Source organism: Amblyraja radiata, chromosome 12 (genome assembly GCF_010909765.2).
Source record: "Amblyraja radiata isolate CabotCenter1 chromosome 12, sAmbRad1.1.pri, whole genome shotgun sequence".
NCBI lineage: Eukaryota > Metazoa > Chordata > Chondrichthyes > Rajiformes > Rajidae > Amblyraja > Amblyraja radiata.
In genome coordinates this window covers 61,293,002-61,317,860 of record NC_045967.1, presented here as the reverse complement: position 1 = coordinate 61,317,860, position 24,859 = coordinate 61,293,002, and the positions used below count along the sequence as shown (strand labels likewise).

The 24,859-nt window shown below is 46.2% G+C and overlaps 1 protein-coding gene across 1 annotated transcript; it reads right to left on the bottom strand.

Moving 5' to 3' along the window:
• Positions 1 to 1,256: 1,256 nt before the first annotated feature.
• On the bottom strand, positions 1,257 to 23,085 carry LOC116979278 (regulator of cell cycle RGCC-like). The gene is made up of 5 exons (XM_033030893.1): positions 23,031 to 23,085; positions 17,853 to 18,017; positions 12,678 to 12,755; positions 9,531 to 9,593; positions 1,257 to 1,663 (listed from the first exon to the last, which is right to left on the bottom strand). The coding sequence occupies exons 1-5, from the start codon at positions 23,056 to 23,058 to the stop codon at positions 1,653 to 1,655; spliced, it is 345 nt and encodes a 114-aa protein (XP_032886784.1). The 5' UTR covers positions 23,059 to 23,085; the 3' UTR covers positions 1,257 to 1,652.
• Positions 23,086 to 24,859: the final 1,774 nt, after the last annotated feature.

The window sequence follows — 24,859 nt, the reverse complement described above, 5'->3', positions numbered from 1 at the left end:
TTGTTTTGCTGAAAGCCGGGTAAATCAGATTAGGTGTGATCTCTCTGAAACTGCACGGTTTAGCCATCTGACCTACTTAGAGATGCAAATGAATGATATCATCGTGGAACATAATTCAGCACCAAGGTTCACTTTTAATCTGCAGTCATTAAATACTCAACCATTTTCCTCTCACCTTCCAGCCCACCAGCCTCTGCATTCAGCAGATCCTCCTTCACAAGTTCCATCCACCCCAACCAGGTTTCACCATCAAACCCATGATCTCCTCCCCTCACCCGTGTGTCCCGGGGTCTATTCTTCAGTCACTGTTTACTACTCCCCATCCCACGGCGCTTCACCTTGCACCCACAGGTGATGCAACACCTGCCCCTTTCATCTCTTCCCTTCCCACCATCCAGTCACCTCATTTTTTCCCAGCGAGTTAGCACTTGATGAACTATGTTCCATCCACAGGAGTGTTACCAAGTTCCCTGTTCCCTGCCGATTTAATTCACAATCCCGCTCCCATCCTAGCCGTCCCACCCGTGTCTCCTGCACTGTTAAGGTGATCCCAGCATAAACTCAGGGAACAATGTCTCACCTTTGGTTGGGCACCTTGCAGCCTTCTGGGCTCAGAGTGGAATTCTCCAACTTTAGGTAACTTTCGTTCTGTTTTTATCAGGACTGGGCATCTTTGTAAACCAGCATCTGCAGTTCCTGCTAACATATTTGTCAGGCGACTCATTTGCATTCATTTGTACAGACTGACCCACCAGGAATGTCCCATTCAACCAGATATACAACACCACACAGATCTTTACATCATTCCTACACCGCAGAAGAGGAAAAAAAAAATGAATGAATAAGTTCACCCGCCAAGTATTCCTTCTTAGGGCCCCTTCGGCCGTAGCTGACCATGGGTGTCTCCAGAGTGCTATTCCCTATATGGAGGACGCCTGTGCGTGACTTTGTTTAACGAGGGGAGACTGGTGCACAGTCAGCCACCCATGGTCCATGACAGATCTGGGTCAGGATCCAGTGGCATGGAGTCCAAGACGACCAGAGACCCTTTTCTGCTGCAGCCTTCATCCGCCTTCCCAGCCGTTGTGACGCTCTATAAAGTCAGCCATCGTCCTCCGCTGGAGGCCAAGTATTCACATACAAGGAATTTGCCTTGGTGCTCCGCCCGCAAGTGACAACATGACATCGTGACAGTTAGGAATGACACATAAAACATTAATAATAAAACATTATTGATTAACGGTCAAGAGTTCCGCTACTTTATTGGTTTTAAATTGATAAATACATATTTTACAAATGTACACTGGAGTTTGCAGATCAGAAGTTTGGAGATAAGGATCGATTGATGTTAAGCTTCAGGTGGCGCAAACTTTGACATTACTTTCAACTCGACACAAAGGATGCTTGCAACGAGAGAAATGAATCCAATGCAACGTTGCAGCTTTGAAAGCTTCCTTCCTGCGCTGGTTTCAGCTCTGCACAATGCTGCAACTTCCCATGAACCACTCCAGCAGCAAACAATGTCTCAGTCTTACACAGCTCATATTGGACTACATTGTTCCAAGCATCACCAGGGCTGCATCAGGCCCTCAACGTCTGCACACACACACCGTTTCCTCGCGACACAGCCGATGGCACATCTCAGCGACGGCCTACATCATGTCTGGAAGAGAGGCAACACAGTTTACTAGTAGCACGCTCCTTACAAGCCAAGCCAATCAGCAGTGCGGAAGGGCAAGAGTTCACTTCCCTTTAGTCTAGAGATGCAGCGTGGAGACCAGAGAGCGGTCCTGACCTACCAACTACCTCAATGGTACCCTCAAACTATCTTTAATCGGACTGTATCTTGTACTAATCGTTATTCTATTCATCCTGTGTCTGTACACTGTGGACGGCTTGATTATGCTGACTGCATAGCTCTCAACAATGGTACACAAAATTGCTGGAGAAACTCAGCGGGTGCAGCAGCATCTATGGAGCGAAGGAAATAGGCGACGTTTCGGGCCGAAACCCTTCTTCAGACTGATCAGTCTGATGCTGCTGCACCCGCTGAGTTTCTCCAGCAATTTTGTGTACCTTCGATCTTCCAGCATCTGCAGTTCCCTTTTGAACACTAGCTCTCAACAATATTGTGTTTCACTGTATTTCACTGTACCTTGGTACAAGTGACAAGAAAGTAAACTAAATGGGCCCTCATGCCCACCAAGTCTGCACCAACCAATGATCACCATTCACTAGTTCCATCCTACACACTAGGGATAATTTACAGAAACCAATTCACCCACAAACCTCAGTTCAGTTCAGTTCCTGCTCGTCTTTGGAGTCTGGGGGGAAACCGGCGCAACTGGAGAAAATGCGTGTGGGCACAAGAAGAACGTACAAACTCCGTACAGACAGCGCTTGTTGTCAGTATCGAACCCAGGTCTCGTGTAAGGTAGCAACTCTACCGCTGCACCGCTGTTTGTTAACTGCAGTGTAATCATTACTATTTTGTTTGAAAATGTGGTTTGCAAAGTTACATCATCCGTCCTTTCCAAAAATGCTTGGCTGGTCTTGCCCAAAAACAATGAAACCTCATCGGGCAGTTTCAGTGTACTAGAAATCAAATTGTTCCACCCAATCCTTAAGATCATTATAATCTTGAGTTTAGAGATTATGGATCAGGATTTCTGGATTAAAGATCACCATTTTTAAATAGTGAATCAGTGAAGGTACTTCAGTGTACACACAGAGAGATTTGTTGAGATTTTGTACCCAGGCTAATAACAGATTACACACCTCCAACCCCAATGCGTTACATTCCCCACTTAAGGGGTTGGACAGGCTAGATGCAGGAAGATTGTTCCCGATGTTGGGGAAGTCCAGAACAAGGGGTTACAGTTTAAGGATAAGGGGGAAATCTTTTAGGACCGAGATGAGGAAAACTTTTTTCACACAGAGAGTGGTGAATCTCTGGAATTCTCTGCCGCAGAGGTAGTTGAGGCCAGTTCATTGGCTATATTTAAGAGGGAGTTAGATGTGGCCCTTATGGCTAAAGGGATCAGGGGGTATGGAGAGAAGGCAGGTACAGGATACTGAGTTGGATGATCAGCCATGATCATATTGAATGGCGGTGCAGGCTCGAAGGGCCGAATGGCCTACTCCTGCACCTATTTTCTATGTTTCTATACCTGTTCAGTGATGATACGAGGGTAGGCATGGAAACCGCTACATTGGCTCAGAGTTGCAACGCTTTCTGTATTAAACATGTGAACTAGATTACAGTGTGAAGTCAGATGACTTCGATTCACAGTGGCGCAGCGGGTGGAGCAGCTGCCTCGCAGCATCAGAGACGCGCATTTGATCCCAGCCTCGGGTGCTGACTGTGCGGCGTTTGCACGTTCTCCGTCACAGCGTGATTTCCCTACAAGTTCCTCCAGTTTCTCCCACATCTACAAGACATGTGGGTTTGTAGGTTAATTAGCCTGTAAATTGCTCTTGACTTGTAGGAACTGGATGTGAACGTGGGATAACATAGAACTAGTGGCCACCCAATTGGCGAGTTTAGAAGAATTTAGGAGATTAAAATTGTCATGTTGAAGACCTCCTTCGACTATGTAGAAGACTAGCTTCGTGAAAATTGGACACCGAATAGTGGAGAGTGAAGTCGACCTCCTTCGATCTCCCTTCGACTATGTTCTATGTTGAAGACTATCTACGACTACCTTCGAATAACATGCCGACCTACTACGACTAAACCCGTGAGTAAAAAAATATTGTTTTTTTCCATGACGACCTTTTTTTACTCACGGCCATTTGTCAGCATCTTGAAAAATATGCCGCGACCTAGTTGAGGCCTCGAGTATGCGGGGACTACTCTCAAGCATGAAGGAGAGTTACAAAGAGCTCTTAGGACATCGTGTCGACCATGCTGTGTTCATGAATCGAGGGAAAACACTTCTAAACTCACCAATTAGGTCGCCGTGGGACAACCCCTTTAAAATAGAGCTCTTAAAGATAGTGGAGTCAAGGGATATGGGGAGAAGGCAGGAACAGGGTTCTGATTGGGAATCATCAACCATGATCACATTGAATGGCGGTGCTGGCTCGAAGGGCCGAATGGCCTACTCCTGCACATTTTGTCTATTGTCTAGTGTGAACGGCTGTTCGATGGTCGGTGTGGACTTGGCGAACCGAAAGGCCCGTTTCCGTGCTGTATCTCTAAACTCAACAGCACGAAACTGAACAGCACTTCCCCTTGCTCAAGCAAACAAAATACTTTATTGCCAAGACGATAGTGTCAATATGTAGTTACTGTTATAACGTAGGGAACACTGAAACCTATTTATACACAGTCTGCTCCCTCTAAACAGTGATATTGTACACCCACACAACCTGCTTAGTGACACAAGAAAACTGGAACCTGGAGCAAAACGCGAAGCGCTGGATGAACTCAGTGGGGAAGGCAGCATCTGTGGAAGCTAAACTAAGGAAATGGACAGGACAACATCAAGTTTCAGGTCAGGACACTTCAGCCGGCTTGGAACACTAACATTGCCTGGAACAGGTTATTAAAGGGAATCGTTGTAGCCTTTATCCTGTATCTGTACACTGTGGATGGTTCAATGGTAATCATGTTGATTTGAGAATTAAGGGACAGAAGTTTAGGGGTAACATGAGGGGGAACTTCTTTACTCAGAGAGTGGTAGCGGTGTGGAATGAGCTTCCAGTGGAAGAGGCAGGTTCAATTTTATCATTTAGAAATAAATTGGATAGGTATATGGACGGGAAAGGAATGGAGGGTTATGGTTTGAGTGCAGGTAGATGGGACTAGGGGAGAATAAGTGTTCGGCACGGACGTGAAGGGCCGAGATGGCCTGTTTCCGTGCTGTAATTGTTATATGGTTATATGTAGTCTTTCCGCTGACTGGATAGCATGCAACAAAAAAAGCTTTTCACCGGACCTCGGTACACGTGACAAGCATCGAAACCAAAGTCGACCTTTCTTTAAATATAATCGCAGGTGGTCGCTGCAGATTCTGCCTGACGGGGTTTGGCACTGATGTTGTTGGCCCTAAACTACCCTGCAGCATCAACCAGACACAAGCAAGCTTCCTGGCCAATGTGTCTCTGTGAACGGACACGAGTGAAACGGATGTTGTGGGGATGACAACTTCACAGTTTAGTGAGCACATTCACAACTGTGCTTCCTGCACTGTTACAGCAAGCACTGCTCCAGAACACATGGTCGTGGCTACAACACATTCTGGTCACCCAAAGATGGCTTTTTTTAAACATTCTTTTTTTAATAATGGGATATGTGGAAACCACAAACAAGGACGACATTTACTGCCCACCCCCATTTCCTCGTGAACAATGTGGTTGCTAGCACATGCAACAACTGTATTCATAAGTGATAGGAGCAGAATTAGGCCATTCGGCCCAACATGTCTACTCTGCCATTCAATCATGGCTGATCTATCTCTCTCTCCTAACCCCATTCTCCTGCCTTCTCCCCATAACCCCTGGCACACACACTAATCAAGTATCTGTCTATCTCTGCCTTAAAATATCCACTGACAGCATCCACAGCCATCTGCAGCAAAGAATTCCACAAATTCACCACCCTCTGACTAAAGAAGTTTCTCCTCGTCTCCTTCTTATAGGAACATCCTTTAATTGTGAGGCTACGATCTCTAGCCTCCGAGACACTCTCACTTGTGTAAACATCCACTATCCAAGTCCTTCACTATTCATGTCTCAGCCAGAGGTAGAATGGACAGGTGATCTCCCCGCCCTAGAACACCGGTTCTCCAACGATGACAGTTCCAACGATGAGATCCCAAAGTTTGAGAAACATTTAGACAGGTACATGGATAGGTCAGGTCAAGAAGGTTATGAACCAAACGTAGGCAGGTGGGACTAGTGTAGATGGGCCATGTTTTTCAATGTGGGCCAGTAGGGCCAAATGGCCCGTTTCCACGCTGTTAGACTCCAGTTTTATGTTGTCATTATGAATACATTACAATTCCATTAATCTGGCACGTTTAGGACTTTATTCTTTATTGTGAGATGTACCTTAGTACAGTGAAACGCTTTTTGTTGCATGCTATCCAGTCATCAACAAGACTGCACCTGATTAGAATCAAGCTGTCCACAGTGTAGAGATATAGGATAAAGGGAATAACATTTAGTGCAAGATAGAGTTCAGTACAGTCTGATTACAGATAGTCCAAAGGTCTCCAGTGAGGTAGATGGGAGGTCAGGACCACTCTCTCGTTAGTGATAGGATGGTGCAGATGCCTGATAACAGCTGGGAAGAAACTGTCCCTGAATCTGGAGGTGTGCGTTTTCACATTTCTATACCTCTCACCTGATGGTGTAGGGGAGAAGAGGGAGTGGCCAGGGTGAGTGACTGGTAGTGGTGTATGACTGGCTGATTTTACAGACCACAGTTTAGTTTATAGACTATTAGTTTAGATTTGTCATGTGTACCGAGATACAGTGAACATCTTTTGTTTGACCATACAGTCAAGGAAAACTCTACACAAATACCATCAAGCCATCCTCAGTGCAGAAGCTATCCCCATTAATATTCCAACACACATTTAATTCACTTTTTGATGTTGTTACAGTCAGGTGATAAAATTTCCAACATGACCAGCAAGTTTCAAGGGAACACAGGAAACCGAACTGGCTGGTTCAAGAGAGAGTGAGATATGGGGGTTGGTGTGGTAGAGAGTACAAGGGACAAGTTCCCTGGAGGGCAGAGGGAGCAGTGGAACAAAGACCCTGATGTGGTTGAGGATGTAGGGAACAAGGGACCTGGAAGTTAGAGGATACAAGGGAACAAGGACCATGATTAGTTAGATCTTTAGGATTATTGACTGATCAGGTAGAGGATTATCAGCGTTTACTGTACTAGCTTATATAATAATCAGATTCTTCATTGAATTCATTCTCCACAAGTGGCAAAGCAGGATTTGAAGTTAAGTCTCTGGTCTGGATTATCACCACAGCCACTAATATCCCAATCATAGAAGCATAGAAGCATAGACAATAGGTGCAGGAGTAGGCCATTTGGCCCTTCGAGGCTGCACCGCCATTCAATATGATCATCCAACTCAGTATCCTGTACCTGCCTTCTCTCCACACCCCTTGATCCCTTTAGCCACAAGGGCCACATCTAACTCCCTCTTAAATATAGCCAATGAACTGGCCTCAACTACATTCTGTGGCAGAGAATTCCAGAGATTCACCACTCTGTAAAAAATGTTTTTCTCATCTCGGTCCTAAAATATTTCACCTTTATCCTAAAACTGTGACCCCTTGTTCTGGACTTCCCCAACATTGGGAACAATCTTCCTGCATCTAGCCTGTCCAACCCCTTAAGAATTTAGTAAGTTTCTATAAGATCCAACCTCAATCTTCTAAATTCTAGCGAGTACAAGCCGAGTCTATCCAGTCTTTCTTCATATGAAAGTCCTGACATCCCAGGAATCAGTCAGGTTAACATTCTCTGACTCCCTCTATGGCAAGAATGTCCTTCCTCAGATTAGGAGACCAAAACTGTACGCAATACTCCAGGTGTGGTCTCACCAAGGCCCTGTACAGCTGCATTAGAACCTCCCTGCTCCTATACTCAAATCCTTTTACTATGAATGCTAACATACCATTCGCTTTCTTCACTGCCTGCTGCACCTGCATGCCTACTTTCAATGACTGGTGTACCATGACACCCAGGTCTCGTTGCATCTCCCCTTTCCCTAATCGTCCACCATTCAGGTAATAGTCTACTTTCCTGTTTTTGCCACCAAAGTGGACTAACCTCATATTTATCCACATTATACTGCATCTGCCATGCATTTGCCCACTCACCCAGCCTATCCAAGTCATCTTGCAGCTTCCTAGCATCCTCCTCACAGCTAACACTGCCCCCCAGCTTCGTGTCATCCGCAAACTTGGAGATGTTGCATTCAATTCCCTCGTCCAAATCATTGATATATATTGTAAATAGCTGGGGTCCCAGCACTGAGCCTTGCGGTACCCCACTAGTCACTGGCTGCCATTCTGAAAAGGACCCGTTAACTCCTACTCTTTGCTTCCTGTCTGCCAGCCAGTTCTCTATCCACATCAATACTGAACCCCCAATACCATGTGCTTTAAGTTTGTATACTAATCTCTTATGTGGGACCTTGTCGAAAGCTTCTGAAAGTCCAGATACACCACATCCACTGGTTCTCCCTTATCCACGCTACTAGTTACATCCTAGAAAAATTCTATAAGATTCGTCAGACATGATTTACCTTTCATAAATTCATGCTGACTTTGTCCAATGATTTAACCACTTTCCAAATGTGCTGCTATCCCATCTTTAATAACTGACTCTAGCAGTTTCCCCACTACCGATGTTAGACTAACTGGTCTGTAATTCCCCGTTTTTTCTCTCCCTCCCTTTTTAAAAAAGTGGGGTTACATTAGCTACCCTCCAATCCTCAGGAACTACTCCAGAATCTAAAGAGCTACTTCCTTAAGGATTCTGGGATGCAGCCTATCTGGCCCTGGGGATTTATTGGCCTTTAATCCATTCAATTTACCTAACACCACTTTCCGGCTAACCTGGATTTCACTCAGTTCCTCCATCTCATTTGACCCCCGGTCCCCTGCTATTTCCGGCAGATTAATTAAGTCTTCCTTAGTGAAGACAGAACCAAAGTATTTATTCAATTGGTCTGCCACGTCTTTGTTCCCCATGATCAATTCGCCTGTTTCTGACTGCAAGGCACCTACATTTGTTTTAACTAATCTCTTTCTCTTCACATATCTATAAAAACTTTTGCAGTCAGTTTATGTTCCCTGCCAGTATTCTTTCATAATCTATTTTCCCTTTCCTAATTAAGCCCTTTGTCTTCCTCTGCTGGACTCTGAATTTCTCCCAGTCCTCTGGTAGGCTGCTTTTTCTGGCTAATTTATATACTTCATCTTTTACAATCTTAAAGCAAGAACTGATAAAGAGTCTTCAATCTGAAATACCAAGAATTTCTCGCTGCACGGTTGGTGCCTGACCTGCTGAGTGTTCCCAGTATTTTCAGTTTTTATAATGGGAATAAAGAACATTACTTTAAATAATCTCTGCATAAGGAGCTTCAGGGATCAACTTAGTAATGTAGAAAATAGGTGCAGGAGTCGGCCCTTTGAGCCAGCACCGCCATTCAATATGGTCATGGCTTCAAATCTACTCTGCAGATTGGAGTATGGGAAATGATTCTGCAATATTTCTTGGACAAGAGGAATTGCCTTTAAACATGTAGCTTGGCTGGGCTCTGGGAACTAACCAACCAACAACCAATTCATCCAAGCTAATCAAGGACTGATCACTGGTTAAAGGATTTCTGGAACAACAAACTCAAAGAGAAGAGGCAGCATCTCACTTCAGTCATTATACCACAGCTCAGTTAGAGAACACTTTTTGCAGATAGAGGGATAACCAATTGGTAACAGTCAATACTTTACTGTTGGCGTATCATTAAATATTTTAAACAATTAGGTACCTGCTAATGTCTGATCCAGGTCTGCAATAAAATCCTCCAGATCTTTTGTGTCTCCAAGTTTGGCTTCAGATTTAAAAAAAAAGGAATTAATTCACGTTGCTACAACATCAATTACACCTTCCTATATTTGCACGGCGTCTTTCAGATAAATACTTTGCTGGGGGGGTAAACAAGAACTAGGTGTACAATAAGAATGCACAAAGACTTCCTAAGCACGGTTACAGAAACGTCAGCCCTTTCCCACACGTAGCCCGAGATTCTGCCCATCAGAACACAACTGGTGTTCCCTCCAATTCAAGCATTGTCCTGACTTACAGATACATCTTCAACATCATGGAATGACATAGATACATAGACAATAGGTACAGGAGTAGACCAATCAGCCCTTCGAGCCAGTACCGCCATTCAATGTGATCATGGCTGATCATCCACAATCAGTACCCTGTTCCTGCCTTCTCTCCATATCCCTTGATTCTACTAGCCCTAAGAGCTCTATCTAACTCCGTTTTGAATGCATCTCGTGAATCGGCCTCCACTGCCTTCTGGGGCAGAGAATTCCATAAATTCATAACTCCGTGTGAAAAAGTTTTTCCTTATCTCAGTTCTAAATGGCCTGCCCCTTATTCTTAATAATGGGTAATTCTTATTCTGGCCCCTGGTTCTGGACTCCCCCAACATCGGGAACATGTTTCCGGCATCTAGCGTTTCCAATTCCTTAATAATTTTATATTTTACTGCTTCGTTTTTTTACGTACTTACTTAAACACTTACTCAGAATTAGCTTTCTGACTAATCAGTTGGAGCAACAAGAGTCAAGGGTGTTTAATAGTCATATGTAACAAAAGCTGAATGATGTCAATCTTACTTGCAGCAGCTTAACAGGCATGTAAACACAGTACTCATAGATAACATGAAATAACAATCAAAACCCCCAATATTATTGGGAAAAGCCTGATGTCCTTGGTAAACATCGCACAGATCACAGTGGTTAAAAAAAAGATCAACTTTGAATGAAAGATCAGCCAAATGTTGGCACTCCAGCGATGTGCTGCTGGGTTTGATGGGGACACAGATACGATAGTGGCATTATCGTACAGAGGCTTCTAGATAGACACATTGATATGCAGGGCATGGAGGGATATGGATCACGGGCAGGCAGAGGAGATTAGTGTATCTTGGCATCAGGGTCAGCAGAGACATTGTGGGTTGAAGGGCCTGGTCCTGTGCTGTTCTATATTCTAGATGCAGCAGATGTTACAAGGAGCCCATTGTTCATGAGGGCCACAGACATGCAACTCGTTGCCCTGTGTTTCCACCATCCCTCCTGCAAACTCACAACGGCAAAATGGGAGAAGTATATTCCACGCAAACAGCAAATTTGTAAGCTGTAAATAACCAGTCTGCAATAGACTAATTCATCAGCGGGGAACATTTCTGTGGGCTGTGACCAAAGTTCCAGTGCCATATGTTGCTACTTGTGGGTGAACAAAACAGTTAAACCAGTTGCCCACACAAATACAACAAGTACAACACTTTCAGTTCAACGTTCCTCATGCAATTTTGGCAACATTGACATTGGCCAATATTCTCCTGTTCTCTGCAAGAATCCGCACTTTCCCAAATATCTTACGACTAGAGGGAATAGGTTTAAAGGTGAGAGGGGTAAATTGTATTGGAGATGTGCGGGTAAGATTATTTTTTTCACGCGGAGACAGTGATAGGTTTTCACTGACCTTGATACACGTGACAATAAACTAAACTGTAACATGTAAACTGGGTGCCAGGAACACACAGCCAGAGATGATGGTGGAGGTTGTAGATGCTCGTGTTTAAGAGCCTTTTAGATATAGACAATAGGTGCAGGAGTAGGCCATTCGGCCCTTCGAGCCAGCACCGCCATTCAATGTGATCATGGCTGATCATCCCTAATCAGTACCCCGTTCCTGCCTTCTCTCCATATCCCCTGACTCCGCTATCTTTAAGAGCCCTATCTAGCTCTCTCTTGAAAGTATCCAGGGAACCAGCCTCCTCTGAGGCAGAGAATTCCACAGACTCACAACTCTCTGTGCGAAAAAGTATTGTCTCCGTTCTAAATGGCTTACCCCTTTTTCTTAAACTGTCGCCCCTGGTTCTGGACTCCCCCAACATTGTGAACATGTTTCCTGCCTCTTGCATGTCCAAACCCTTAATAATCGTATATGTTTCAATAAGATGCCCTCTCATCCTTCTAAACTAGAGTATACAAGCTTGGCCGCTCCATTCTATCAACATATGACAGTCTCACACATGCATGTACAAGGAGGGATATGCACATTATGCAGGTGGATGTTACATCATCATGGCAACATGTTCAGTACAAACACTGAGGGCCAAAGGGCCAGTTCCTGTGTTGTTTTATCTCTGTGTTCTATAGACTCGGATCCTTCAATTGGTGCTGGATCATTTATTTACATCTACATTGCCCGATTTCTCTCTGGAATATTGAAACATTTATGCCGCAATCTGTCCCAACCAAAAACAATACTTTGGAACGCAGCTGTACAAAACATTAGTTAAGCCACATTTAGAGTATTGTGTACAGGTCTGGTCCATTACAGGAAGCATGTGGAAGCTTTGGAGAGGGTGCAGAAGTTCACCAGGATGTTGTCTGGAATGGAGAATATTAGCTGTAAGAATGAATCTTGTGGCTGATATAGTCATGGAATCATACAGTCATAGAAACAGGCCCTTTGGCCCAACTTGCCCACACCGGCCAACATGTCCCATCTACACTAGTACCACCCGCCTGCGTTTGACCCATATTTCTTCAAACCTGTCAATTCCCCAAAGATGGCCGTGTGGACAATTGTGATTGAAAAAAAAAGGAATAGCTGATGCTGGTTTACAAAACAAAACACAAAGTGCTGGAGTAACTCAGCAGGTCAGGCAGCATCACTGGAGGACAAGGATAGGTGATGTTCCAGGTCAGAACCCTTCTTCATCGGTTGTGTCTTTTTTTGAACGGCTGTGATTATTGAATCATGATGCCTTCAGTTAATCTAAGGCCTCCCATTGACCACTTTACTACCAGGTAACAATACTTCATGTCCCCACTGAAGGTGATCAAGAGCAATAGTAGGATTAATGATGTACGGATGTGGACACTACCTTTGGTTGTTGCTGTGTCCACGGAGTTCAGCTTCTCAACGCTGCAGCTCAAGCTGCTACCAGCAGATGATGCCGTGCCTGTCAACAGAAAGGGTAGGCTGTTACTTTGGGCAACTTCATCTCAGGTTCCATATACACATCAACAGTCACCTCAATCCACAGGGTGAGCAACAGCAAGGATGGAGGTCTAGAGCGAGGACAATTATTGGTTCATTCTCCAACGTACACCACAATCTGGTTCTTCCTCTCAGTTTAATTGGGCAACAAGGGGTTACTGCGAGAAGGCAGGAGAATGGGGTTGAGAGGGAAAGATAGATCGGCCACGATTAATGGCAGAGTAGACTTGATGGGCCGAATGGCCTAATTGTGCACCTTGAACCTATGAATATGAATTAGCCCTCCTCAATAATGTTCGTGACAAAATGCCCCAGTCACTTTACCCGACCTTGAGTATCACAATAACGGTCACAGAGGTCACAGTGTCCAATACCACACCCACAATATAGGCTGCCCATTCAGTTCTGACATGGATAGAGACTACTATGAGGAAGACAGAAGAATCGGAGCGAGGATGTTCTTAAAGCCTTCCAAAGCACACCCTTCCTGACCAATGAACAGTCAAACTAGAGAAGCAACATCCAAAGTGTTGCACGAGTAGGCCATTCAGCCCTTCGAGTCAGCGCCGCCATTCAATATGACATACATATTGAACAATAGACAATAGGTGCAGGAGTAGGCCATTCAGCCCTTCGAGCCAGCACCACTCGAACGTAGGAACATATGGGAGCTAGCTAAAATGGCCAAGCAAGTAGATAGGACAATGTCTGTTACCCAGGGTGGGGGGAAATCAAGAATCAGAGGACAGAGGTTTAGGCTGAAAGGAGAAAGATTTAATAGAAACTGGAAGGGCAACATTTTCACTGGTGGTGGTTAGATGGAACGAGCTGCCAGAGGAGGAAGTTGAGGCAGATATAATAATAGCATTTAAAAGTCACTTGTGCAGGCACATGCAAGGGAAAGTTTGAGTGATATGGAGCAAATGCAGGCAATTGGGAGTAGCCTAGGTGTGGCATCTTGCTTGACACAGATGTGATGGGCCAAAGGGCCTGTAGGACTATGACTGTAAGACCCACCAAACAGCCCAGATCATTAAAAGCTTCATCTGTGACAGATGGTTCAGATCCTACTTTAGACTCCACATAACTGGAGTGGAAGCAGCTCACATCATCTCAGGGAAGGGTCACAGGGAGAGCGAGGCAGAGGCAGAGAGAAGACTCTACAATGACTGCAGATCATTTTACAATGTCTCAGAACTGTGGAAAGTTTTTTCCCCACACTGCATATTGAAAGTGAGGATGATTCATACAGACTAACCACATCACGAAGTGATACTGATGGTGAATACATTCAAGGCATGAGAAAGTCAGACATGGTTTTTCCCTTCACGTGAAAGGTAATGAAATTAACCTGCTGAGGAACCATGTTGATGACAATGATGTTTAGTTAACACCGGATAAAACTGATTCCTGCCACAAGTTTTTAAACCCAATTTCAATGTAAGCCGCCCAGTTCTCATTGTAACTTAAAGTGGATTCAATAAAACATTACACCATCATCAACAGTGTCAAAATAAAGGTCACATGAGCAGCACAGTGTATAGGATCCAATTGGTGCGATTTATATGCAGAATCTAAACCAAGTTTGGGTAATTTTAACATCATTTGCTAAGGAGGAAATCTAAGAAATTGGGTGTGTCACGATTTTAAACTTTACTCGGTGATGTCAGTTGGTGGTAAAACTGAGTTAACCACAAAATGGTGATGTATCAGATCATAGACACAAAACGCTGGAGTAACAGCGGGTCAGACAGCAACTGAGATAGCGGAGTCAGGGGATATGGGGAGAAGGCAGGAACGGGGTACTGATTGGGATGATCAGCCATGATCACATTAAATGGTGGTGCTGGCTTGAAGGGCCGAATGGCCCACTCCTGCACCTATTATCTACTGTCTATCTCTAGAGAAAAGAAATAGGTGTTTTTTTGGATCGAGACCATTCTTCAGACTATTCCTTTTCTTCAGAGATGCTGTCTGAATCGTTGAATTACTCCAGCTTTTTGTGTCCATCTTCGGTTTAAATCAGCATCTGCAGTTCCTTCCTGCACATGTATCTGATCATGTCAGTTCCCAATGGGCAGGTTGGAGTGAAATCCCTGCACCCATCCACTCTCATCGCCAATGTAACTGCATTAACACTGAATCCTTGCCTCATCCAGCGAGTTTGACTGGAGGCCAAACAGAAAAAAAGTATCCAAGTTGCAATTGATGGCAGTGTTTAATGTGATGAAGCCCAGTTTAACAGAAGGCACTCAGTCCTTCATAGTCAAAGGTACTTGAGGAAGAAAGCCTGAACCTGAGGGACAGCCTTTCCTCTCAGCGGATAGGTGGGTATGTGGAAACTAAGCGGCCAGGGGAGGTACTAGAACAGCATTTAAAAGGCACTTGGATAGGGAAGATTTAGGGAGATACATATCAAACATAGGCAACTGTGACTAGCTTAGATGGGGCATCTTGCTCAGTATGGACAAGTTGGGATGAAGGTCCTGTATGAATCCGTTACACTACAACTCAGACAATCTCCTACTGCCTGTCCAGGTAAACCAGTGATGGGCCACAAAGGCTAAACTGTTCAAGAACACACATTCCCCGGGAGTCTATGTTTCTCAACTATGTCTGCATCTCAATGTGAACCAATGTACAACTCACTGCCCAGCAAATCTCACACCTCATCCCTTCCCACTACACTTCCCACCATTCATGACAGAGTTCCTGTCACCTTCTGCCTCACCCCACACAAGATTCATTTGTAGTTTTACAGATATTAACAATGCAAATATTGCACGCCAACCTGGTAACAATTCGGTAACCACATTAGTCTCATCTTGATGGTTCATGTGTGAATTAACAATTTCATACTGACTGTAAATTTCTCTATATTGTCTTTGCAATGACTGCATGTGTGTTGGTATCAACATAGCAGTGATCCCACAGCACAACGCAAACCATAAGACATTGGAGCAGAATCAGGCCATTCGGCCCCTCAAGTCTGCTCTGCTATTCAATCATGGCTGATCTATCTCTCACTCTCAACCTAAACCTCCTGTCTATATCTCCACTTTGAACATGCCCAATGATACCTCCACCACTGTCTGTGGCAAATAATTCCACAGAATCACCAACCTCTGGCTACAAAAATTCCTCTTCATCTCCATTTCCAAAGGTGCGTCCTTTCATTCTGAGCCTGTGCCCTCTGGTCTTAGACTCTCCCGCTGGTGGAAACATCCTCTCCATGTTCACTCTGTCTAGTCTTGTTCAATGGTCGCGCGGACTGGAATAACAAACTACGAACTATCTTGAACCAAACTTGTTTGGACTTTATCTTGCACTTTTGTGGAATGAATCACTGATGGTGATGAGTCAGAGTATAGAAGTGAGATTGACCGATTGACCAAATAGTGCCAGCACAATAACCTGGCTCTCAACACCAGCAAAACCAAGGAACTGATTGTGGACTTGGGAAGGGGTAGGATAGGGAGCCACAATCCCGTTTATATCAACGATGGTGGAAAGGATCAAGAACTACAAATTCCTGGGCGTGCATATTTCCGAAGATCTTTCCTGGTCCCAGCACACTGATGCAATTATAAAGAAGGCACATCAGCGCCTCTACTTCCTGAGAAGATTACGGATAGTCGGAATGTCAAGGAGGACTGTCTCGAACTTCTACAGGTGCACTGTAGAGAGCATGCTGACCGGTTGCATCGTGGCTTGTTTCGGTAACTTGAACGTCCAGGAGCGGAAAAGAATGCAGAAAGTTGTGACCACTGCCCAGTCCATCATCGGCTCGGACCTCCCCGCCATTGATGGGATCTATCACAGTTGCTGCCACAAAAAGGCTGCCAGCATCATCAAGGACCCACACCATCCTCGCCACACACTCATTTCTCCGCTGCCATCAGGTAGAAGGTACAGGAGCCTGAAATCTGGTACATTCCCCACAGCCACCAGACTATTAAACTCGACATCAAACAAACTCTGAACAATAACAGCCTATTGCACTTTATCTGTTTATTTATTGTGTATATATATGGTCTATAAACACACTGAGCTTTTATCTCCTGTTCTATATTATGTTTACATATTCTGTTGTGCTGCAGCAAGCAAGAATTTCATTGTCCTATCTGGGACACATGGTAATAAAACTCTTGACGACTAAATATTGTACCGTTTATCCGCACACTGTGGACAGCTTGATGGTAATTATGTATAGGCTCTTCTTAGAAACATAGAAAATAGGTGCAGGAGTAGGCCATTCGGCCCTTCGAGCCTGCACCGCCATTCAATATGTCATGGCTGATCATCCAACTCAGTATCCTGTACCTACCTTCTCTCCATATCCCCTGATCCCCTTAGCCACAAGGGCAACACCTAACTCCCTCTTAAATATAGCCAATGAACTGGCCTCAACTACCTTCTGTGGCAGAGAATTCCAGAGATTCACCACTCTCTGTGTGAAATTTTTTTTCCTCATCTCAGTCCTAAAAGATTTCCCCATTTTCCTTAAACTGTGACCCCTTGTTCTGGACTTCCCCAACATCGGGAACAATCTTCCTGCATCTAGCCTGTCCAACTCCGTAAGAATTTTGTAAGTTTTTATAAGATCCCCCCTCAAACTTCTAAATTCTAACGAGTACAAACCGAGTCTATCCAGTCTTTCTTCATATGAAAGTCCTGACATCCCAGGAATCAGTCTGGTGAACCTTCTCTGTATTCCCTCTATGGCAAGAATGTCCTTCCTCAGATTAGGAAGCCAAAATTGTACGCAATACTCCAGGTGTGGTCTCACCAAGACCCTGTACAACTGCAGTAGAACCTCCCTGCTCCTATACTCAAATCCTTTTGCTACGAAAAGCTATCCTTTGACTGGATAGCTGCAACAAAACACTTTTCATTCTATCTTGGAACTCTAAACTAAACGAATCTGCCGTTTGGCCCGTTCTGAAATCAGAACAAACCCAACTGAGAGGCACCAGCAGAGTATGACTCAGCCCCAGTCCCCACACCCATCACATGAGGCAATGGAGGCGTTAGTCACCACACGAAGTGCATCACTTACTCTCTGGGTCATCGATCCCACTGTCCCGGGCAGTCATCGCACCCAGCCTCTTCTTCTGATTCAAATGTTCCACATATTCAGTGCCAGCCTTTGCGGAGCAGGACAGATCATCGATGACCACGTTGAATTCATTGAGAACAGCATCAAATTCATCCTCGTTCCACACTGAAAGCAAGCAGAAAGAAATCATGTTCCCACAAGTTACTTGGTGAAGTGCAGCAGTCGTGTTGCAAGAACACCACACGAGACCACAATACACAGAAGGAGCTGACACCAGCAACTACAGATGCTGAAATATAATCTAGAAGAGGCACGGAACTCGCTATCAAATCATGGAGGTGACCGGAGTATAGGGGGGACATCATTCACACACACGCGCACGAGGCTGCAGAGGATCAGCCCAGCGCTAAATGCAGCTCAACTCTGCCTGTCTCGGCGGGTAAACTTACAGCCCTGCCTGGGCTGACGGGCGCTGCTTCTCCGCACTAGCCATATTTCCCGCAAGCCCAGGCAGGTTAACCTGGCGGGACAGGCAGAGTTGAGCTGTGGGCCTGGGGGTACAGCTCGCGTCTGACTCCCGACCTCTCTGGCCACCCGTGTGGAGGGGGGGGCGGGGGGGGGGGGGGGGGGGGGGGGGCACTCGGGTGGGGACAGGACAGTGCCGGAGACCCGGCCTTGATCAATCCTGGCTGCGGATGAAGCACAGGTTTGTGCCAAGTCTACCTCCTCCAATCACCCCTCTGCCCCCCCGGCAAAACCAGCAGGATGCTCCTCAGCTTCTTCCTGCAGGCTATAAGACTGTTAAACGGACTTTGCCCCCTGCCAAAGTATCGCGCACCAACCACCAACCTGGACAGAGCCACTGTCGTGCCGCTGCCGATCGGAACGCCTGTTGATGTTTAGTTGAGAGTAGTGTTAAACTTGTTCATGATATATGTATTTTTATTTCTATTTATTTTTTACTGCACACTGAATGGACACTGGTTTGAGTAACGTTTTTTTGTTTCCTCTGGGTATGTGAGTACTCAGGAAAATAACAATAAAGATATACAATACCGCACTCTATCCTCAGTCCCACCCCCCCACTCCTCCAATCATTGCGCTGACTCATCATGTCCTGCTCCCATTGCCTGCTGACCGATGTCTCTCTCATCCAATCGGCTCCCTCGATCAGCAGTCCTACCTCCACTGTCTGTCGGAAAGCGGAGATTTAAAAATCCGGATGACAAAATCTTGGGGGGGATGTCCCCCACCTCTCAAAACATGGTGGGGGGGGGGGGGGGGGGGGGACGTGTCCCCTCTTCCCCCCCCGGGTTTTCCGCCCCTGATCTAGAACATCAAGTGTTGGAGGAACTCAGCAGACCAGGCGGCATCTCTGGACGGAGACAGACACAACATGCTGGAGTAACTCAATGGGACAGGCAGCATCTCCGGATAGAAGGAATGGGCGAGACCCTTCTTTAGAATGAGCGTCAGGGGAGAGGGAGTTACAGAGATAAGGAAGTGTAAGAGATCAATAGAAATGGAGATCAAGGAAAATGTAGAATAGACCATTATTAGCTTGGAAAATGGAACAAAGCAAACAGGGATAGAATGTCATCATGGGGACAGTAAGACTGGTTGGAGAGCTGGGGAAAGGGAGGGATGGAGAGAGGGAAAACAAGAGTTACTTGAAGTTAGAGAAGTCAATGTTTGGGGTGTAAGCTGCCAAAGCTAAATATGAAGTGTTGTTCCTCCAATGTGCGCTGGGCCTCACTCTGACAGTGGAGGAGGCCCAGGACAGAAAGGTCAGTGTGGGAATGGGAGGGGGAGTTAGAGTGTTTAGCAACTGGGAGATCAGGTAAGTTTAGGCGGACTGAGCGGAGGTGTTCATCGAAACGATTGCCAGGCCAGCGCTTGGTCTCACCGATATATGGCAGTCTGTGTGTGGATGTAGTTATTGCCTGACCCAGAGTACTCCATTAGGAGCAAGCCTCTGCTCCAACACTCAGAACTTCATAAAAATTTAATCGTGATGCATCACAGCATGATTTGTGAACAGCGCCTTCCAAGACAACAAGAACTTGCAGAGTTGCGGACACAGCCCGGACCATCACACAAACCAACCTCCCTTCCATTGACTCAACCAGCAGCAGTATAATCAAGGACGAGTCTCACCACAGTCACTCCCTCTCCTGTCCCCCATCAGGCAAGATAATGTCAACGTGGGTGGGTGGTGGGGGGGGGGGGGGGGGGCTGATAGGCACGTGTGGCAGAGATAAGTACCAACAGCAGAAAGAGGGGAGAATAAGATGAACGAGGTTGCTGACCTGGGACACAGAGGCTGAATGGATTTCTTCTGTGTCCTTATATTGCCTGAACAATGACCAATTCCTGACCCTGGTTCAGAATTAGCACTGTCAGCTCGCAGACACAGAGAATCCTATTCCACGGACATCAACTTGAGCACATCATCCTGGGCTGAGGGAGTGTTGTGAACATATCGAAACAGAGTTGGAATTAATGGGTCCCTTTCAGAATGGCAGGTAGTGACTAGTGGGGTGCCACAAGTATCAGTGCTGGGATCGCTGCTATTTACAATATATATTAATGATTTAGATGAAGGAATTAAAAGTAACATCAGCAAATATGCAGATGACACCAAGCTGGGTGGCAGTGTGAGCTGCGATGAGGATGCAGGGTGACTTGGATAGGTTGGGTGAGTGCACAGCTGCATGGCAGATGCAGTACACTATGGACAAATGTGAGGTTATCCAATTTGGTGGCAAGAACAAGAGACCGATTATTATCCGAATGGTGTCAGATTAGAAAAAGGGAAAGTGTAACGAGACCTGGTGTCCTTGTACATCAGTCGCTGAAAGTAAGCATGCAGGTATAGCATGCAGTGAAGAAAGCTAATGGCATGTTGGCCTTCATAACGAGAGGATTCGAGTATAGGAGAAATAGGTTCTTCTGCAGCTGTACAGGGCCTTTGTGAGACCACACCTGGAGTATTGTATGTAGGTTTGGTCTCCTAATTTGAGGAAGGACATTCTTGCTATTGAGGGAGTGCAGTGCAGGTTCACAAGGTTAAATCCCGGGATGGCGGGACTGTCATTTGATGAAAGAATGGAACGACTGGGCTTGTATTCACTGGTATTTAGAAGGATGAGAGGGTATCTTATAGGAACATTTATAATTAGTAAGGGATTGGACACGGTAGATGCAGGAAAAAGGTTCCCGATGTTGGGGGAGTCCAGAACCAGGGGCCACCGTTTAAGAATAATGGGTAAGCCATTTAGAACAGAGATGAGGAAAAAACGTTATCACCCAGAGTTGTGAATTTGTGGAATTCTCTGCCTCAGAAGTCAGTGGGGGCAGATTTCACTGGATGCACTCGAAAGAGAATAAGATAGAGCTCTTAGGGCTAGTAGAATCAAGGGATATGGGGAAAAGGCAGGAACGGGGGAGTAATTTGAGAGTTAACCTGGACCAACACTCCTCTTTGAAACAGGCACCACACGCCCCAAGGCCTCCACCCCATCCCCGTCCTACGGCTGAACACTCTCGGGGGCGCGCGGTCTCGACCAGAAACATCAACCATCATCTCTTCACTCCAGAGATGCTGCCTGTCCCGCTCTGTTACTCCAGCATTTTGTGTTTATCTCCCAACATCAGTCTAAAGTTCCAGCTATTTGGAACCTTGCTTTAAAATATTAATAACCAGCATATATATCGCTGACATCCGGAGCCAGGATGGAGTTCTGTACATCAGTGAATCATATATATTCTCACCAGTCTGGAGAAGGGTCCCGCCCGACGCCTTCTCATAGAAACATAGAAAAATAGGTGCAGAAGTAGGCCATTCGGCCCTTCGAGGCATTCAATATGATCATGCCTGATCATCCAAAATCAGTTCTCCGTTCCTGCTTTCTCCCCATATCTCATGATACATTTAGCTCAAAAAGCTGAAACAAACTCTTGAAAACGTTAAATGAATTATGGCAGAGAATTCCACAGATTCACAACTCTCTGGGTGAAGAAGGCTTTTCCTCTTCTCGGTCCTAAGAATCGGCTATTCTAAGAATTCTATATGTTTCTATAAGATACCCTCTCATCCTTCAACGTTCCATATTAGCCTTGTGAACCTACGCTGCACTCTATCAATAATACAGTTTACACCCCCTAATAACCTGCCGCGGGTCCCGGGGCTGAGCGCGTCTCTTCGGACGAGGCATCACCGAGCGGCTCCACGCTGAGGCACCGCTGGACCCGGGTACCGGCCACTCTGGTAACCCAGCGTGTCATAGCGAGCAGACCCGGTGTCAGGCAGTCTCCGTGCCGCTCCCAGAGCCCATTCAGCCCCCCCCCACCCGGGGTCCCAGCGCGAACACCATCCAGCGCTAATTCCACCCGGCCCCAGCGCTAATCTCCGAGCGCCAGTCACAGCCTGGACCTTCAGCCGTAGCGCCAGGTGCCCGTGCTCCTTCTCCCAGCCTGTGCCGACAGTGTCACTCTCACTCCCGCGACCATGCAGTGCCGTTCCCTGGGCCTGGTCCAGAGCCCCCCTCGCCAGATCCAGTGTCCCCCTCGCCAGATCCAGTGCCCCCCTCGCCAGATCCAGAGCCCCCCCTCGCCAGATCCAGTGTCACCCTCGCCAGACCCAGAGCCCCCCTCGCCAGATCCAGTGTCCCCCTCGCCAGATCCAGTGGCACGAATTGGTTGCCGCTGCTCTCTCTTCACACTGTGTTTTTGATTTTCTGTTTTTGGAATGAATTCTGTTTTTAATTTGTGTCTCTGTGATGTCTTTATTACTTATTTTATTCTGATTATATGTTTTACTATGTAAGGTGTCCTTGAGATTTTGTATGAAAGGCGCCCATTAAATATAAAATTTATTATTATTATTATTAGATCCAGTGTCCCCCTCGCCAGATCCAGTGTCCCCCTCGCCAGATCCAGAGCCCCCCTCGCCAGATCCAGAGCCCCCCTCGCCAGCACCCGCACCGCCCTCGCCAGATCCAGAGCCCCCCTCGCCAGATCCAGTGTCCCCCTCACCAGATCCAGTGTCCCCCTCACCAGATCCAGAGCCCCCCTCGCCAGATCCAGAGCCCCCCTCGCCAGATCCAGAGCCCCCCTCGGCAGATCCAGTGCCCCCCTCGCCAGCACCCGCACCGCCCTGCAAGCCGATTGCCTCACCTGCCGTGCCCGCCTGTGTTGAGCTCATGGCTGCGTCTGTCCGCCGCTCAGCCCTGCGTTGCTTTATCCCCCTCACACTCCCGCCCCCATCCTGCACCCGCCAATCACAGGCCGGATTCGCATGATGGGCGACCCCGCCAACCAATGAGGGCGGAAACATCCTGCCCAGTGATGTCACTGCGGGGGACTCCCCCTACGTCACGGGATTTGTAAGAACTCATTCTTTGTAAAAAAAAACCTTAAGGGAATGGAATAAACTAGACAACAATATAGTCAAATCACCTTCACTAGATAGTTATAAGGGGGCACTAACAGCACGTTAGTGAGCACAACACATCCAAATTGGCGATATGCAGAGTACTGCACTGCCGACTACAAATTCAGAAGGTTCAGAAGGTTAGGACGGTGGTTCTACAGAGTCCAGAGGAAAGTGGGAGAAATGAGATGTGCAGGAAAAAACAGAAAAGAGGAGACAGTAATCTCAAGAATTAGATTTGGACACACTGGTCTGAACAGTACACTTTTTATAATAGGCAAGCATAATACAGGTAGATGTGAATACTGTGGGCAAGAAGAGACAATAGAGCATGTCATTGTACATTGTGAGAGGTATGAGGAGGAGAGAGAACGGATGAGTGAGCAGTTCAGAAAAGAAAGAATACAATTTGATTTGGTAGATATTTTGCAAGGAAGTTCATATAAGTGCTATCAAATCCTGTTGCATTTTCTTAGGGTAACCAATTTGTTCGGAAGGATATAGGTTATTAGTATATGTAATGGTGTTGTTTGATCCACACTCCATGCCAGTTGGTGGCGGTAATGCACCAAAAAAGTTGTTTGCCAGCCACCAAAAAACACCACATAGAAGAAGAAGAAGAAGAAGAAGGTTCAGAAGGTTGGAGCGTCGCAGGCTGAGGGGTGATCTTACAGAAGTGTACAAGGTCATGATGGAAATAGATAAGAGTATCTATGCCCAGAGTATTTCATCCAGAACAAGGGGACCTTGGTTTAAGGAGAGGAGGAGGGGGAGGGGGGGAGGGGGAGGGAGAGATTTAATAGGAAACTGAGGAGGAATCTTTTCATTCAAAGGATGGTGGGTATGTGGTACAGTCTGCCAGAGGAGGTAGTTGAGGCAGTTACTATCACCATGTTGAAGAAACAAGAGTCAAGTCAAGTGCATTTATGTCTTGAACCCGGGGGTCGCGGTTTTAAGGCTCTCCTATCCTTCGTCCCAATGGTAGGAGTGAAATGAGCATAGGTGGCAGGGTGATGTACTCAAGAGAGAGTTAGATAGAGCTCTTAGGGCTAACGGAACAAAGGGATGTGGGGAGAAAGCAGGGTACTGATTTAGCATGATCAGTCATGATCATATTGAATGATGGTGCTGGCTCGAAGTGCTAAATGACCTACTCCTGCACGTATTCTCTATGTTTGTATGAGCTTCTATCTCACAGCACCAGAGATCTGTGTTGGATCCTGTCCCCCGGTGATATATGTGTATATACCTCCCATCCACACTGACCTTTCTGCCCTGGGCATCCTCCACTGTCAGAGTGAGGCCCACGCAAATTGGAGGAACAGCACCTTTTATTTCGTTTCTGCAGCTTACCCCGACGGTGTGAATGTTGTGTGCTCTGGTCGCCACTTGGCTCCCTGAAAGTGGAGGGACTAAAACGAGATGATTATTTACAGACGGTAGACAGAAATGCTGGAGAAACTCAGCGGGTGAGGCAGCATCTATGGAGCGAGGGAATAGGTGACGATTCGTGTGGAGAAAGAAGGGTCTCGACCCGAAACGTCACCTATTTCCTTCGCTCCACAGATGCTGC